The sequence below is a fragment of the Leuciscus leuciscus genome, assembly GCF_965113295.1.
Source record: "Leuciscus leuciscus genome assembly, chromosome: 21".
NCBI lineage: Eukaryota > Metazoa > Chordata > Actinopteri > Cypriniformes > Leuciscidae > Leuciscus > Leuciscus leuciscus.
Window position 1 is genome coordinate 6,062,888 of NC_138745.1, and position 16,650 is coordinate 6,079,537.

Below are 16,650 nucleotides of genomic sequence, written 5' to 3' on the forward strand. Positions count from 1 at the left end.
ATTCTGCCACTGAGCCACAGGGGGAGAATACGTAGGCTATTGGTTCGCGCAAGCATATGAGAGAGCGTCGTCATGTTTCGTGTCGGCGTTAGCTTGCAGGCGTGCGTGTATTATAACAGGTTCGTTTACTGCAATATTAATATTTCCAGCCGCCTGAACTCAGAGGGGACTGAGAAATGTGTGAGAATTGGAGGTTGGCCCGGCCTCAGCGGGGCTACAAACACTCTCTCTCCTCCTTTCGCCGGTGAGTGAGGCATGCGGGGTGCTGAACATTGCTCGTGACCGTCCGCTCTGACATCCCTTGAGAACGGCGCAGTTTGCGCGGCACAAGCAAAGGGAGAGAGCGCGAGAAGCGGGGCGAGTAGCCAGAGAGCGTCATCATGTTTTGCAGGCGTGCGTGTACTGTAACAGGCTCGTTTACTGCAGTATTGATATTACCAGTCGCCTGAACTTGGGAGGGGACTGAGAAATATGTGAGAAATGGCGGTCAGTCAGCCTCGGCGGGACTCACACACTTGCGTTTCTCCTTTCGCCGGTGAGTGACGGGCGCGGGGGGCGGTAGCTTTCTTGTAACGTAAAGAAAAACTAGCCCCGTGACCGTCCGCTTCTGCGATCCCTTGTGAGCGGCGCAGTTTGCGCGGCTCGAACAGAGGGAGAGAGGGAGCCCCGTAATCGTCCGCATCTCTGACATCCCTTGTGAACGGCGCAGTTGCGCGGCTCGAACAGAGGGAGAGAGAGAGAGCGGGGAGTGGTGCGAGGCATTTGAAACAACGCCTCGTAGGAAATTTCTCTTTTAGAAGCGAGAGTATGTGTCGCAGCGGCGAACACACACACAGCAGTAAAAGGATATGACGCCGGATAGCGTAGCAGGCACGGATGGCTGAAGGCCGCGAAGAAGATCTCTCAGAGATCCAGCGATGCAGAGAGCTTCGCTGAAGAGACGAAAATCAGTGTATCAGCCTCCGAGCCTTCCTTTTATACGCTAAGCCACCCCCATTCTGGCGGGCTGTGACGTCACGCCAGGCTCACTGGTAGGCTGCTGCAGTTGCAGCGGAGCAGCCAATGAGCGCGCTAGATAGCCTGCTCTAGGTCTGCTAGCTGCTGCACTGCGTTGACAATGAATTAAAATTAAGGATCATTTTTTGGCTTCATATCTCGAGAAAAGATGACTTTACCCGTAGCGTAAGCTAACTTACGCAATACGAGAAAACCTCTCGTAAAAGAACGCACCTACTGTAATTCACGTTTCTTTTTTCTTTCTTTTTTTGTTGTTTCTTTTTTTTTTCTTTTTTTGTACAAACTTTGAAGAGACTCGCTTCACGTTTGGATGGAAATCCAGCTATTGTCACGTGTATGTTCCATTTTGATTTAGTTTTCACTATGTTCTGTTTGCCTGTCTGGCCTAGTTGCATGTAGTTCCTAGTTGTATGTCTCACTAACCTGTAACCTGTAACTTGTTCCACTAACTGACTTGCTGCAGCAATAATAACCAGACAGACAGACAATGCCTTTGAATATGATTTAATCACGGCCGGAGGATCTCAGACAAATATCAGAGAGAATCAAAAAAGAATACAACAGTTTTTATAGAATACGAGCATGGCAAAAGTGACAGGATACATTACAGAATTTCCCTACAATTTGATTGGTTCTTCATATGCAAACCCTTCTGAGCAACTTAGATCTCAAATCATTAAAAAAAATGGAAAAGGTTAGAAGTTCAGTTGATTACTCAATATGTCATAAGACTATTCTAGACTGTTATATTTTTGATATTGTAAGAAATGGAAATTACACTCAAACAGATCAATCTCACTAGACAACTTGTGGAACTAATGGCTGTCCCACATTAAAGAAATCCAAAAAATCTGTTCCTTGCATTTTCTTTTTTTGCCAACTATTGCATAAAGACACATTTTTAGGAATAACATTCAATTCTGAGATCTTCCTCAAGATCTTAATGTTAGAAACCCAATTCACACTCAGCATTTTAAAAGAAAAAAGAAAAAAAGAAATAATGCCCGTTATAGGCAGTATATCACCACAACCACAATGAAATTATAATTTCTAATAAGTGTATTATAATATTGTCATTGTACATATCATTTGAAAAGTGTGTTGTAAATGTATTATACATTTTATTTAAGGTTTACACCCAATGAAAGGTTACAGAGAGATAAAGATAACAATAATTTCGTGCCACAATGCAACAAAAGTCTATCAGCCCATCCAGAAGTCAGACTAACAGTACAACAGCACTTCCTTAAAAACAGACAAAAACACTTAATTAACCGAAAAAGCATTGATTCTACTGTCCATATGTGATGTCACTGTGATGTTTACTATTGCCTAGGTAACCCTTTATTTTGCCATGTCCTTGTTACACGTTACATGTATTTACTATAGTAAGATCTATAAATTAGGCACATGCAACTAACCCTAACCTAACCCTATAATAAGTACATGTAGTTAATTAATATTACTCAGTACTTAAATATGTAATTACACTGTAACAGGGACACATTAAAATAAAGTACAACCAAAAGCTATTATGGGGTGTAAAGATATATAAAACATCAACAGATTACGAAACTGATAGTGACAAACTATGTTGCAACATCAATATCCAGTAAAATAAATGTTTTTGTGATTTGAGAAACATAACATGCATCTACCGCAGTAAAATATAACAAATTATCATTCCACAATATATAGAAATTGATGGGATGCAGAATGGAAGTTATGAATTCAATTTAAAATTCAGGGAATTATTAAAATTGTGTCAGATTGATGAAAAACAAAACAAATTATTGTGAGATCAAAACTGTTTACACCAGTGCAATTGACTGAGCACATATCACTTATGTTATCATCACTTTGTTGTCTATTTTTGTACATGCACTATACCATTCAAAAGTTTGGGGTTAATATGATTTTTAACATGTTTTTGAAAGAAGTCTCGTATGCCCACCAAGGCTGCATTTTTTTGGATTAAAAATACTGTAAAAACAGTAATATTGTGATATTATTACAATATAAAATAATTGCTTTCTATTGTCATATATATTCAAATGTAATTTACATTCCTGTGATTCCATTCTTTGATGGATATAAAGATGCATTTATTTGAAATATAATTTTTTGTAACATTTGAAATGCCTTTACCGTCACTTTTGATGCTGTCTTGCTGAATAAAAGTATTCATTTCTTTAAAAAAATCTAAATGAAATCTTACTGACCCCAAACTTTTGAGTTTATCTTTAGTGGTGTATCTTTACAAATAAAATAAGAAAGGTGTTGCTATAAGCGACAGAAAATATGATAGCAAAGAATTTTGTGGAAGAGATGTTGCTGAAGATTGAATTTTAGATTCTATATCCACTGATGAGGAACGAAGACCAGGGCAGGTGTAACTGTTGTCAGAATCTGTTCCAGCGGAGGTAAACTGCACAAAACCTGGAGGATCGCTGCACACAAAGGATGTGATCCATTCCTGATAGCGGGATACTCTGGTGTAAACACCGGGATATTCCAACGCATTCTCAGCACAGCCAATCCCAAAGCTAACGACACCGGACTGGACCCATACAGAGCTCTGCCTGCTCACCATCGGACCTCCTGAATCACCCTGAAAATACAAATCAATGCAATCATTTTAGAAAGAGACATACACTGTTCAAGAGATTGGGGTCAGTAAGATTTGTTTAAAGAAATTAATTTCTTTCTTTCATTAATTTAATTTCTTTCATTCAGCAAGGACATATTAAATTGATCAACAGTGACAGTAAATACAATATATATTCTTTTAAAAGAATCTTTAAAAAATGTATCACGATTTCCCCCAAAAAATGAAAAATCTCACTATTGATACTAAGAAATGTTTCTTGAGCAGAAAATCAGCATATTAAAAAGATATCTGAAGGATCATGTGACACTGAAGACTGGAGTAATGAATCTGAAAATTCATCTTTTCATCACAGGAATAAATTACATTTTTAAAATATTCAAACAGAAAGCAGTTATTTTAAATTGTAATAATATTTCTGAGTATTACAATTTTTTACTGTATTTTTGATCAAATAAATGCAGCCATGGTGAGCAGAAGAGACTTCTTTCAAAACCATTAAAATATATGGCAGACGGCGCTCTGTCTCAGATGTTTTGGTTTTGTCCAGAAATGTGTAATGTATCGTATCATTTTTTATTTTATTTTTGCAAAAAAATTTAACGGTTGTTAAGCCTGATCATAACCTGCAAATTACTGCTGGATATGATCCTTGCAAAAAATTGTGCTCTTGAACTGGAAAACTTTGGACTTTTTGCATCACAATAAATGATTGTATGCGTTCATGTGAGCTCAACTCATATCGTCGATTTCATACTGTGTGGCAGCCCTTTCTGAATTTATGTATTTATAAATGACTCTTATGTAAAGTTCTCCCTGTAACAATTTTTAAACCAATTTTTCACATGCTTTACCTATGTTTGCCCATTTAAAATAAATAAATAATTTATTTGCTATTATTGTTGCTGTTGCTTTATTTGTACCTTTATATTAAAATAAAAAAAAAACATTACATTTATTTATTTATATATATATATATATATATATATATATATATACATACACACACACATAGAGACACACACATATACCTCGCTACTTGCCTGCTGGATGTTAATGTTGTATCTGCAGTGTTGTTACCTTGATTAAGTCTTCCAAGTCATCATACAGACATGAAGACTAATTCAGGTGGAACTAATCAAAATGATCCATTTCAAGAACTTGTTGATATTTTACTTCTGCTGCCTTACAGTCACAGAGCACAACTGACAACCATGATGTCACGCTTCCTAGAACCATTTTGTCACCGGTTTACACCACTAGTCCCGTGGACAATCCAGTGGTTTGCTACTGATAGAGCAAAAATATTCTTCACCCTTTAATTATTCACTGGCAGAGCTCTACAATGGGCAGAATCCATATGGAATCAGGGTAGTCCCGTCACGCACTGTTGTTGGATTAATTCTACACTCATTTCCATGAAGTTTTCGGATGGCCCGTTAGGTGACACCACAGCAGCCAAAAGCTGCAGCTCCGAAAGGAACCCTGCTAGTCTGAGTACTTTATCCAATCCACAATTGGAAAACCACTGGTTTTCATCAAGCCAGGGAGAGGCATCATCAAGCACTGTGTCAATCTCTTGCAACTTCTCACCTGTTCTGGGAGTACCTCCATCATTTTGTTTCTGGTCAACACTAATGACATCCTGGTATACTCCTGCAACGAGCCCGAACATTGCCACCATGTTCAAATAGTGCTTGACAAGCTGAGGGAATACCATATCTTCCTCAAGGCTGAGAAGTGTTCGTCCCACCAGAGCTCCACCCAGTTCCTCAGTTACATCATTAGTGCAGAAGGCATCAAGATGGACAAGGGAAAGGTGGAAGCGGTCCAATCCTGGCCAGAACCTATCATCATCAAAGATCTTCAGCATTTCCTTGGGTTTGACAACTTCTACCAACAATTCATTCAAAATTACAGCCAAATCACAGCTCCTCTGACTTCCCTCCTCAAGATCAAGCCCAAGTCTCTGTCCTGGTCACCCACGCCTTCAAACAGTTGAAAAGACTTTCATTGTTGAGGTTGATGCCTTTACCTTGGGCAAGGGTGCCACGATGAATCCACCACTAGTACATTGCGTACAAAAATGATGTTGTTCCCTTGGTACCCTCATGCTGAGTTTGGAAACGTGGTTAACATTTTCTAACAAATCACAATGGATTGGTTTGGATTGGGCTTTTTTGGATTGGTCTGGACGATCCTGAGGAAGAAGCAGTTTTGGGCCCCCTTTCCATCCCTGTCGCCCCAGAGCCTCGTCCCATCATGACCGCCGTTCCAGAGCCCTCTGCTAAGATGGCTGCCGACACGCCAGAGCCCTCGTTCAAGATGGCTGCTGCTCTGTTACCGGTCTGTCAGGTTCCTTCACTTTGCAATCACAACACACTCCCTCTCCTGGGAGTCCTGCACGAGTTCGGGTACCCGCAAATTTTGCTCAAACGGGTGAAAAATATCCAACTGTGTCGGATACGGGTGCGGGTCGGGCACGGGCTAAACACGGGTCTGAACATGGGTTTAAAACAATCACGTGCAAACGTAAAAATATATGCATATTTTTAGGAACACATCTACAAAAATATGCCTGTATTTCAAGGTGATAAAATAATTTAAAATCCACATCAGTTTATTTTTGCCTACGCCCTCCCAGGAGTCTCTATACCTACTTTCACTTTTAAAAATTCATCATAACCGCGCGCGCAATCTGCTTGCAGTCGTCGAGATGGATGCTGAGGAGTTGAAGACAAGAATAGCTAGTGGAGATGGTAAAGTTGTTGACAATACGTCATCAAAAATCCAAAAGTCCAGTGTGTGGGAGAAATTTGGAGTTATCTGAAGAAAACAATATTGTGAAAGGCTTTGCTGCATGCATTTTCGTGTTGGAAAGCCGCAAATGTGGAACTTCATCGCTGAGGAAGCACGCAGAGAACTGTGGTAACAAACCAAGCAGTTCTATCGAACAGTATTTTTCAAATTTAACACTGTTAAGTATGTGTGGTGTGCAGGGCATGTTTGAACCCAAAATTGTCAGTTGCGTGGCAGATATAGTGTTGTAGCCGCGTCTGTTTGATTGGTAAAATGTTATAAGGCTACTCAGTTTTGTGGTAACGTTAGCCATGTTCTTCATGTACCGGCATTTTGACAGCTTCGGCTGAAGTTGTCCTTGTGTTAATGGTCGAGTAATAACTTCTGTATGACCTGGCAATAAACATTTTTGTAAGTGTGTCTATAATGTGATAGTCTAAACTGATTTTATTTCGGTTGCGGGTCGGGTGGTCGGTTTTATTTTAAGCGGGTCGGGTCGGGTGCGGATTTTAATTAGTGCTGCTGTCGGAAAACGGGTCGGATGTGGCTTTAAGCACTGCGGGTACGGGCGGATGCGGATTTACAAAATCGGACCAGTGCAGGACTCTGACCTCATCATCACCCTCATCACCTCAGTTCATTGTCTGATCTCGTTTCCATACGAGGTGGACACTTCCCCAGTGATTCCCCAGTGATTCTGCAGTGCCTCACCCTGTGTGTCTCCAGGATTCCCTCTCCAGCATCCAATCCAACCCATCGTCCATCTCTTCATCCACCAGTCATCACTTCTCTCATTCTGCTGTCAATAAACACCCTGTTCACTTCCATCCTTCTTGTCTGTGTCTACTTTCATAACAACTATATACACACATTATTCCAACAGCGAAATTGCATGCATAAGTTTCAGAAAACTGCTTCAGAAATAGCGGTCAAATCCAATAGATCATCACCAAAACATGGCATGGATCAGAGTCCTCCATGCGGGTGTCCCTTTAAAGGCTTCTTACTGCACGGTTTGCAGTGCTGAGCAGCCAATCACGCTGCATCTGATTGAAAGCTATAGAGATTATATTAAAGGGAGCGCGCTTTGCTCGCTTATATATAATATATATATTAGGGGTGTAACGATTCATCAACTACATCGATGTATCGATTTATATTCCTACGATCCAACTGGACCGATCTGTGCTCGGCAAGTTGGCCTTCCGGACGACATATATCGATCTAATATCGTTTTAAAAGGTAATGAATCGATTGTATCGATACTAGGAAATAGCGCATTGGATTTAAGCACGTTAGACTTTATATGGATGTTTTTTCTTTGCACATTTAATGATAAAGGCGTTAAACGTTACTCAATTCAGTCTGCCTATCTGTGTCGTCGTCGCCATGCGTGACGCGCCAGCAGCAGCGCGACAACAGTCAAGCAGCGCAAAGTCTCTCACCTCAGAAAAACGGACTTTCCTGTCCTCTCAGCCGCTATAGTAGGGTGACCATACGTCCTGTTTAACCAGGACATATCTGGCCAGGATTTCGAGATCGCCCAAAATGCCCGGGATTCGACTTTTGCTTTCTACAGTCACCATTCATTATGTTTACATTATTACGTTATTTGACACTGACACGTACGTGCCAGCTTTGCAGGTCATGCATTCTGCTTCACACGGATCCCGATCGAGACGAAAACACAGGAATTTTCTTAGCAATGCTAGAACGCACATCAACCGATCACTTGTTTAGTGTTCATGTAAACACTACATTCAGATTAACCAATCGGAAGTAATTCAGTACTACTGAATCAAAAGGTGTACATGTAAACAAAATGAATGGCGACGAGAAAGCAAAAGCCGAATCGCGGATATTTTGGGCGATCTCGAAATCCCGGCCGGACATGACCTGGAATATGGTCACCCTAGCTATAGGCTACTGCAGGAGCGCACACTCTTCAACTGCACGCGCAAATGCGGCGGAGCGCGCTGTATCACTTCACTAAAGTCATACGAGAATGCAACGTCGTAAATTAGTAAGTTAAGAAATAAAAGTAAAATACCAATCAATTACGTTATTGGTAAGTTACGCCATGTGTGTTGCTATTTATCAGGAGCAGTTTCCATGTTTCTTTACCAGTGCTTCTAAGTATTGTGTATCACCATGGTAGCCTAATTGTTGTTTGTTTCCATAACAAAATGCCACTTACTGGTTATTTTGTATATTTTTATATGACTGTGGTGGCTCATACCAAGATTGTATTAACAAAAACTTGTTTGGGACTGCTATTTAATAGCTTAACCTCGCAGTGCCTACTGTCTATCAGTATTTGTCATATTCTTACACTTTGTATGTTAAGTAAAGGGGGACAGAACTTGTGTGTCAACAATTTTTGTGTAAACAAATGTATTATAATAGGCTTATATAATTCCTAAAAAGGTGGGTCGCAGCTTGATGACCATGGGGAAATGTGGGTCCCATAGCCAAACTATTCAAAACATCATTCAATGTTGTGATAATCGTAATTAATAATCACAATTACAATTTCAAGGGAATAATCAACAATTATAATTTTTGTCATAATCGTTCAGTCCTACCTATTCAAATAAAATGTGAATGCATTTGACATTAATTTGTGTTTTACTTGTTTGTTTATATCCATAATTAATTGATACCTGATTCACTTACAATAATTTTTGGCTAAAAAGTCACTGAATCGATTTCAAGTCACTGAATCGTTCGGATCTTATCGTTCTAAATGAACCAATATCGTCCTTGAATCGTATCGACAACCATGAATCGTGAATCGAATCGAATCATTGTTAAAACGAATCGTTACACCCCTAATATATATATATATATCTTACATATAATTCTTCTGAACATATGTACAGCTCCCCCTTCTCAGACAGGACCCACCACAGAGATATATTTTCACATGTGGTACTTCCCGCTAGGTAAATCCATGTGACCTATTCTACACGTTAACCTCCCTTTAGCAGGATGTGGTCTCTGCAGTGTTCTTATTTTCCTGGGTTGGAAAAATAACACTTTCCCCAGTGCAAAAAGCTTCTGGTCTGCATAGCTTTGAGTTTTATCTTTCATAAAAAAAAATTAAAAACACACACACACACAAAACAGAAAAGGCTATGTATGGCCGTTGTGCACTTTGTTATTAGGGACTCGTAACACAGTTCAACTGGTTGTGGGGTTTAGTGAACAAACCCCTAGTGTCACTACATCGACACAATGTTGAGTGAGTGACAGATACGTCTTGGTTACTGTTGTTACTGTACCTCCGCTCCCTGATGGAGGGAAAGAGACATTGTGTCTCTCCTATCACAACACTGAACTACCCGCTGAATTGGCTAAGACACTGTCTCGGCTCTTCAGTACAAACCTGAATGAGTGGTGCAAGCCACCTCCTTTTATAACTGTAGGTCCGGAGGAGAGTCATGCAGATTCCACTCGCCAATTCTCATTGGCCTTGTCTGAAGCATTAGAGGTGTTTGGGGCTCCCAAAGGCGACCCCTAGTGTCACTACATCGACACAACGTCTCGTTCCCTCCATCAGGGAACGGAGGTTGCAACAGTAACAAGACGTTTTGTGACACTAAGTGAACTGAACAGGATTTGTGTACCTGACATGAGTCCTTGCCTCCTTCCAGTAGACCAGCACAGATCATGTTGTCTGTTATATTTCCAACTCCATAGAGACAGTTGCACTGTCTATTACCAATTATAGCAACCTCCACTTCCTGTAGAACATCAGGGGATGGGAGGGACACTGTAGGAAAAACATGAGAAGTTATTTACTCTATCCTGTTTTGAATTGGATTATGAAAGGTGTTTTGTGTTGAGTTTAATGTAACTAAGTTAAACAGGAATGAATTCTCACCTCCTTCACTAATGTCTCCCCATCCAGTGATCCAGCTGTCTGTGCCGTTGTTAAACACACTGTGATCAGCTGCTAGACACACGGGTCTGATGTAGTCAGTGAAGGTGACGGGAAATCTCAGTTTGAGCAGAGCGATATCACTGTCATTTGTAACATTGTTGTAACTGGGATGTTTGACAACTGCCATCACATCTGTGAAAACTTCATCCTGGGTCTGTCGCCCCAAAACCACACTTAAAGAAAAGATGGCATAACCGACGTAGCTAAAGAAATAGACAGAGAAAGTGGTCAATAAGAGTTTTAACCCTGTAAAGCCTGACTTTTTTTTTTTTTTTTTTTGTGAAATGGAACGATTTATTGACCCTTTAGACAAGATATATATTTTTTAAATCTAAAGAAAAAAATGTATATATGCATTTTTTGATCAGCATCATATTTTATACATCAGGCCTTTATGGCTCATATGATATATTGAGAACATGGAGCTCATAGGCTCAAAATGAGTAAAAATATGCAATTTGGAGCAGTTGCTGATAGTAGGATTAAATTCTGATAGCTAATCATTTAAATCAATGAAAACTTTATTACAGTATAACAGACTACTTACATATGCAGACTAATTAAAAATGCACATACATATCAGTTGTCACTCTATAACTATTTTTATTGTGATGGTAAATCATAAAATGCAAAGCAGAACAATGATGATTGAATGATTATTTATTTGACAAAGATTAATAAATTGACACTCCTCAAAAGCCTTTATTATAAAGTAAAACCAAGTAAACCTAAGTTGCTTCAGTCCAGTAAACACTTTCCATTTAAATTACTCAGAATACAAAAGTTATTCTTACATTTACTTTACAAAAATCAGTAAAAGTTTCACAGCAAAAAGACTCCGACCTGAAAAGGGACATTTTTACAATTATATTAAAAGGTGTTTACTTGCTAAAAAAAAGTCAGATTGCAGAAGGCATGTAGTAGATTGTGTGCAACAGATTTTTACCAAAGTTTTTGATCATGTTGATATTCAGGCAAGGCAAGGCAACTTTACTTATATAGCACATTTCATACACAATGGTCATTTAAAGCGCTTTACACAGAAAATGAATTAAAATTATTCTAAAATAATCACAGCATATGCATAAGAAATAAAAATAGAAAACAATTGTATTTAACTCCTATCTGGAGTGGAAGAAATGGAGAGTCAGGTTCGTGATTTTACACTAGACATGCCCCTTTCTAGTGTCTCTTCAGTCAGAGCAGATCTACATGGATCTATCCGTCAGAGACTACGTAGAAGCCTTAGAAATTTGTATATCAAATATGATTAAGTAGGCTATCAGGGCTATTCAATTGGCGGGCCGGATTCAATCTTCTCCATCGTCCGGAGGGCACCCCAACCTCCCTCCTCCTTTTTTCCTGGTGGTGCGGCTAATTTTCAATGAGGATTTGGGACTCGCACTTACGCGCTTTCGTCATACGTAACTGCGTCATACGTAACTGAGCAAAGAGAGCGAGGGGGATATCTTCGATCAAGTGAGTCAGATCTTCAGTGTGCATATTGTATATAGTTCTCTGCAAACCTATGGTGGCATCATGCCTTCAGTGTGCATATTGTATGTAGTTCTTTGCAAACCTATGGTGGCATCATGCCTTCAGTGTGTCTTGAACAACCACACATAAAAGGTTGCCCATATTATATTGGTATTTTATTGTATTTGACTGTATTTGCATACTTGACTGTAGATAGCTTTATGAGTGAAGTTACCAACACAATAGATTGTCTCTGTCTCTCTCTCTCTCTCTCTCTCTCTCTCTCAAACACGCATACAGACACAGAGAGAGAATGTTAACTTGTGTATTAATTCCCAATTTCTATTGATGTATTTGCACTTTTAATCTTGCTGAATTAAGGCAAATAAATTAAGTTAAAACTTAGTTCCCCGGCCCCATTCGTCTTTGTAGGAAAATGTTCTATTTTGTCTTTACTATTTTATATTTTGTCAGAATGCACCAGAATGCTTCGTTTGTATGTGAAAATCAAAAAAAAAAAATCTTCTGGGGAAGGATGCCCCCAGACCCCCCTACAGGGGTTTGGTTTAGCCCCCCCTAAAATATAATTCACCAGCCGCCACTGGTCTGAAACGATTTGGATTTGTTCGGACCGCTCTGTCACTGAATCATCTGAAGTAGTTCATCGGTCAGTAACAACAAACAGAGAACAAATAACGCTGTTTTCAGTTGTTTCACTAGTTTGAACTGCGCAGCACGGCCCAGTGGATAACTGATAGCAAGCGTTTACTCCCGGACACCATTATTAAACAGTGTTGCGACATCCAGTGGGAACTGGGAAGCGTTTCAATTTGACAAACCACAAATCACTCGATGATTTAACTAGTTTTAAATTCCCAACAAGACTGAGGAAAACAGATGTTCATCAAATGTTAACTGAAAATCCCCAAATCACCACCCTTACAAACATTTACCATGAATGTACTGTAGTAATTTACCATGGTTTGGGCAGCAATGTTGAATATTTATAATGAATACTATGTTATAGTCATTTATATTGCATTAGATTTAGTAGGTGGGTAGAGGAATATATATTAATTTTTTGTTATGAAATTATGACAGTTTCTTTGTTAAGGTGTGTGTATAGTTTTTACCTGTGTTTAGACATTTTTTATACAGTGGTAGTGAGTGAGTAGCCATGCATGGTTTTACTTGTGGTTACCAAGTCTCGCTGTCAGAATATTTTCATTTAAGCCTATAATAATTATAAATACAATAATTCTTACCAATTTTATAATTCATATATTTGTTCCAAGGAAAATATTTGTACACTGCTGTAAATAAGTTTTTATTTATTACGGTCATATATATCTGCATACTGTTGGATACCACATTTCCAAGTAAATACAACACCTTTTTTAGTTTATTTATTGAAAATTTTATTTTTCAATAAATAAATAATGTTTCAATAAATAAGCTAAACCACCACCAGCCCTCGAATGAAGCTAATTGAATAGCCCTGGTATAGGGTTAAATAAATTCCTCAATTCAAAAGCAAACTACTAAAGCATATATGAAAGCTGAAGTATTTAGTTGAATGAGTTTACCTATCAACACAGTGGGCAGCGGTCAGCACCCACTGTTTGTTAATGAGAGAACCTCCACAGAAGTGTCTGCCGTCCAGAAGAAGGCTAGCCTGCCACGGCCAGAGTCCATCTGAAGCGTTCTGACCTCCTTCTATCCAACTGCTGCTGTTGCTAAATGTGGTTCTCCCACACACCTGAGCACTGGGAGGATCATCTGAGGCTGCAAACACAAAAAACACAATGTTGTTTTACCCAAGAACTTCTCAAGCAACACTACGGTAGACGGCGTCATTTCACATAAATCTGACTTTAAATGTATATACTGTATGTAAAAGAGGCCAGCTAGTAGTCGCTGCGCGAATAAACCTCACTCCTCTGATCTCAATAGGCGCTCTAGCGACAAATGCTAGAGGCTGCAGTCTTTAGCCTCCATGTTAGAGCGCCTGACTCTCACGCCAGAGACCTGAGTTTGAGGCCCGCTCAGAGCGGGGTGAGTAGGCCCCAGGTGGAGGAGTTACATATATAATAAATGTCTCAATTAAATGATAAAACTTAAGTTATTGATAAGTATATTAAGTGATTTAAAAGTCAATATTTTGACATTTTGGACGGAAAACCCCACCAACAAGACTTCTACATGAATGACGTAAATACTAAAGATTCAAAAACAGCGAGTTTTCAGCACCCTGGTATTTCACAGACAATAATCTTTTAAAGGTAAAAAAATTAATAAAAAAAAGTTTAGTTTAGTGGAATTTGCATACAAAAATCAGATTCCTCCGAAATCTGAGGGGAAAACGTGCCGGTCCAGATTGAATATACATTGTGTTATAGATATATTATTTGCATAGTGATTTCAGGAAAAACAGAGGTTAACTAGAAACCAAATTGTCAATGTAAAATGATGTACCTTGAGTGTCTGTTTCGTCACAAGATCCTGCAAAACAAAACAGAGGTGGATGTTACATATATACCTATACTCTGTTACTCACACTTTTTAAAGAAACAAGCAAGTTTTGAGACATCAATTATAAAATGAATTAAGCTACAGCGAATGACACATTTCATTAATACACAAATATACCTTTTCTTTTGGATGAATTGTCGACACGAAATACCCATCTACCCGTGACGTTGACATTGCTTGTGTATGGCAGGTTTGTGATGTCAGAAGCAGTCATTAAAAAGAAATTAGTAGAGCAAATTGTGTCATAGCCGGACTGTTAATGAAGAAAACACAAAGAAAAAAACTCCAGTAAATCCATTAAAAGCAGTGTTTTTTTCACACTGCTGAATATCAATACTGACACATTTCCCACACTGCTTTACCTCTCCAGCATAGGTGGAGGTGATATAATCATAATGCATGAGTGTAAACGACAGGTTTTTGCCAGACACCAAAACCACTTGGAAGGTCGACTCCTGGAAGAGACAATAAGTTCCTCATTAATACAAGCATCATTCTGGATATGCCAAAAAAATTCAGTTCAATGAAAATACTATGCAATAAAAGCGCATTCTAATTGAGTAAAAAACATACTGCCTCTCTGTTTCCAAAGTACGGTACTTTATCCCATGTAGCAATAAAAACCCACGAGGCAGAGAAGTTCAAGTTGGGGTAATATTGGTTTATGTCTCTTGAAGCCCGATTCAAGAGATGACCATCTGTTACTTGTCGGTAAGAGATGGTTCCTTTCTCACTATTATTAATGTCTGTCCACAGGGGAGCGATGATGTCTCTAGTCGAGCATGCAGGAAAAAAATCTGGATACCACTGGTAAAGTGGCTCATCAAAGGTGAGGTCTCCATTATTATTCACCTGTAGGATCAAAATATGTGATCTGGATTTTCAAGTAACTTCCTCTGTGTGGGATATACATTAATGAATGTCATTAATGAATGCTTCTTACAAATATTTTGTCATATACATGACCAAAGTACACAAATGGCTGCAGCAAGGGGATCGGTGGAGAACTTCCATCATCCGACTGTGGGCTTTTCTCATCCTCTACATCTCCATATGGGTAGAATATTCCTATTCCCAATATTATTATTATGAGTGTTTAAAGTTTTGAAGGAGGATATTTTATGGCTATTTATCAAACAATGTGATATTCTTTATATTAAACAGTGACGTTACCCTCTTCAGGTCCACCATCAACACGAAATGCCCATCGTCCCGGCACATCGACATTGCTGGAGTTTGAGAGTTTATTTTCATCAGTCACAGGGATTGAAAAATAATTTGTTGAGTTTATTGTGTCATAGCCAGCCTGAGTAAACAACAAAACAAAACAAAATAATAATAATAATGATAATTATTAACCAAGACATTTATTTAAGGTCCCATTGGCCATTAATATTATTATCTTATTCTTAAAGATTTGTAACAAGATTCTTATTCTGTCCAACCTGAACATTTTGGTTAGTTGAGGAAATATTTCCGTAGTTCATTATGACAAAGGAAAGAGTCCTGCAAATGACTAGAATTACTTGGAAGGAAGATTCCTAGGAAAAGTAAAAAAACAAAAAAAAAACATTGGGTTTCAATGAGAAAACACAGTTATAAATTGTCTATAAATAAAACTCATTTAACAAAATTATGCTAAATAAATGCAATCCTTTTAAAACTATTTAAATCTCTGACTACATTTATACTAAACTTAGGTTAAAGATTAGTGTAACCATTCAATCTACACACCGTCAAGGAGTTGTTCAAGTAGGGCACTCTCTCCCAAGTAGCAATGAAGACTGCATTTACTGAGAACCCAAACAGAGGGAAATACTGTTTGACATCATTTCTCGCCCGGTCCAGAATACGGCCTTGAGTTACCAAGCGGTAGTAGATGTTTCCATTGACACTACAGTCAAACATTGCCCAGAATGGAGCTATAATGTCTCTAGTAGAGTTGGCAGGGAAAGCCTTGGGGAGTCTTTCATAAGATGGTTCATCAAATGTCAAATATCCATTATTGTTGACCTATAGTAAAGATATGAAGATGAACTGAAGCAACATGACTTGTAATGCATCAATGTACTTCAAATGTAATGTGTTTAACATAACATCTCACATATATGTTGTGGTATCTGCGCCCAAAGTAGAAGAAAGGATACTGCAAGTGCACAGCTGGTGAGGTTGCAGTACTTTGACAGGGATTCTGAGAGACTGGAGAGCCAGTTGGATAAAACAAATCTGGAAAAAGAATACAATTGCATGTTATGGCCTTGGTACAAACATG

General features: G+C 38.8%; 1 protein-coding gene across 1 annotated transcript in view; it reads right to left on the bottom strand.

Annotated features, from left to right (window-relative positions):
* Positions 1–1,492: 1,492 nt before the first annotated feature.
* Positions 1,493–16,650, bottom strand: part of LOC309485288 (uncharacterized protein) — a 31,988-nt gene continuing 16,830 nt past the window's right edge. Inside the window, exons 19-31 of the mRNA XM_082152060.1 lie at positions 16,483–16,604; positions 16,113–16,391; positions 15,824–15,919; positions 15,552–15,684; positions 15,322–15,446; positions 14,952–15,230; positions 14,741–14,833; positions 14,496–14,631; positions 14,322–14,348; positions 13,433–13,631; positions 10,311–10,573; positions 10,054–10,199; positions 1,493–3,628 (exon numbers count right to left, since the gene is read on the bottom strand). Coding sequence (XP_082008186.1) covers positions 3,275–3,628; positions 10,054–10,199; positions 10,311–10,573; positions 13,433–13,631; positions 14,322–14,348; positions 14,496–14,631; positions 14,741–14,833; positions 14,952–15,230; positions 15,322–15,446; positions 15,552–15,684; positions 15,824–15,919; positions 16,113–16,391; positions 16,483–16,604 — 2,252 coding nt within the window. The 3' untranslated portion in view covers positions 1,493–3,274. The remainder of the gene's footprint in view (positions 3,629–10,053; positions 10,200–10,310; positions 10,574–13,432; positions 13,632–14,321; positions 14,349–14,495; positions 14,632–14,740; positions 14,834–14,951; positions 15,231–15,321; positions 15,447–15,551; positions 15,685–15,823; positions 15,920–16,112; positions 16,392–16,482; positions 16,605–16,650) is intronic.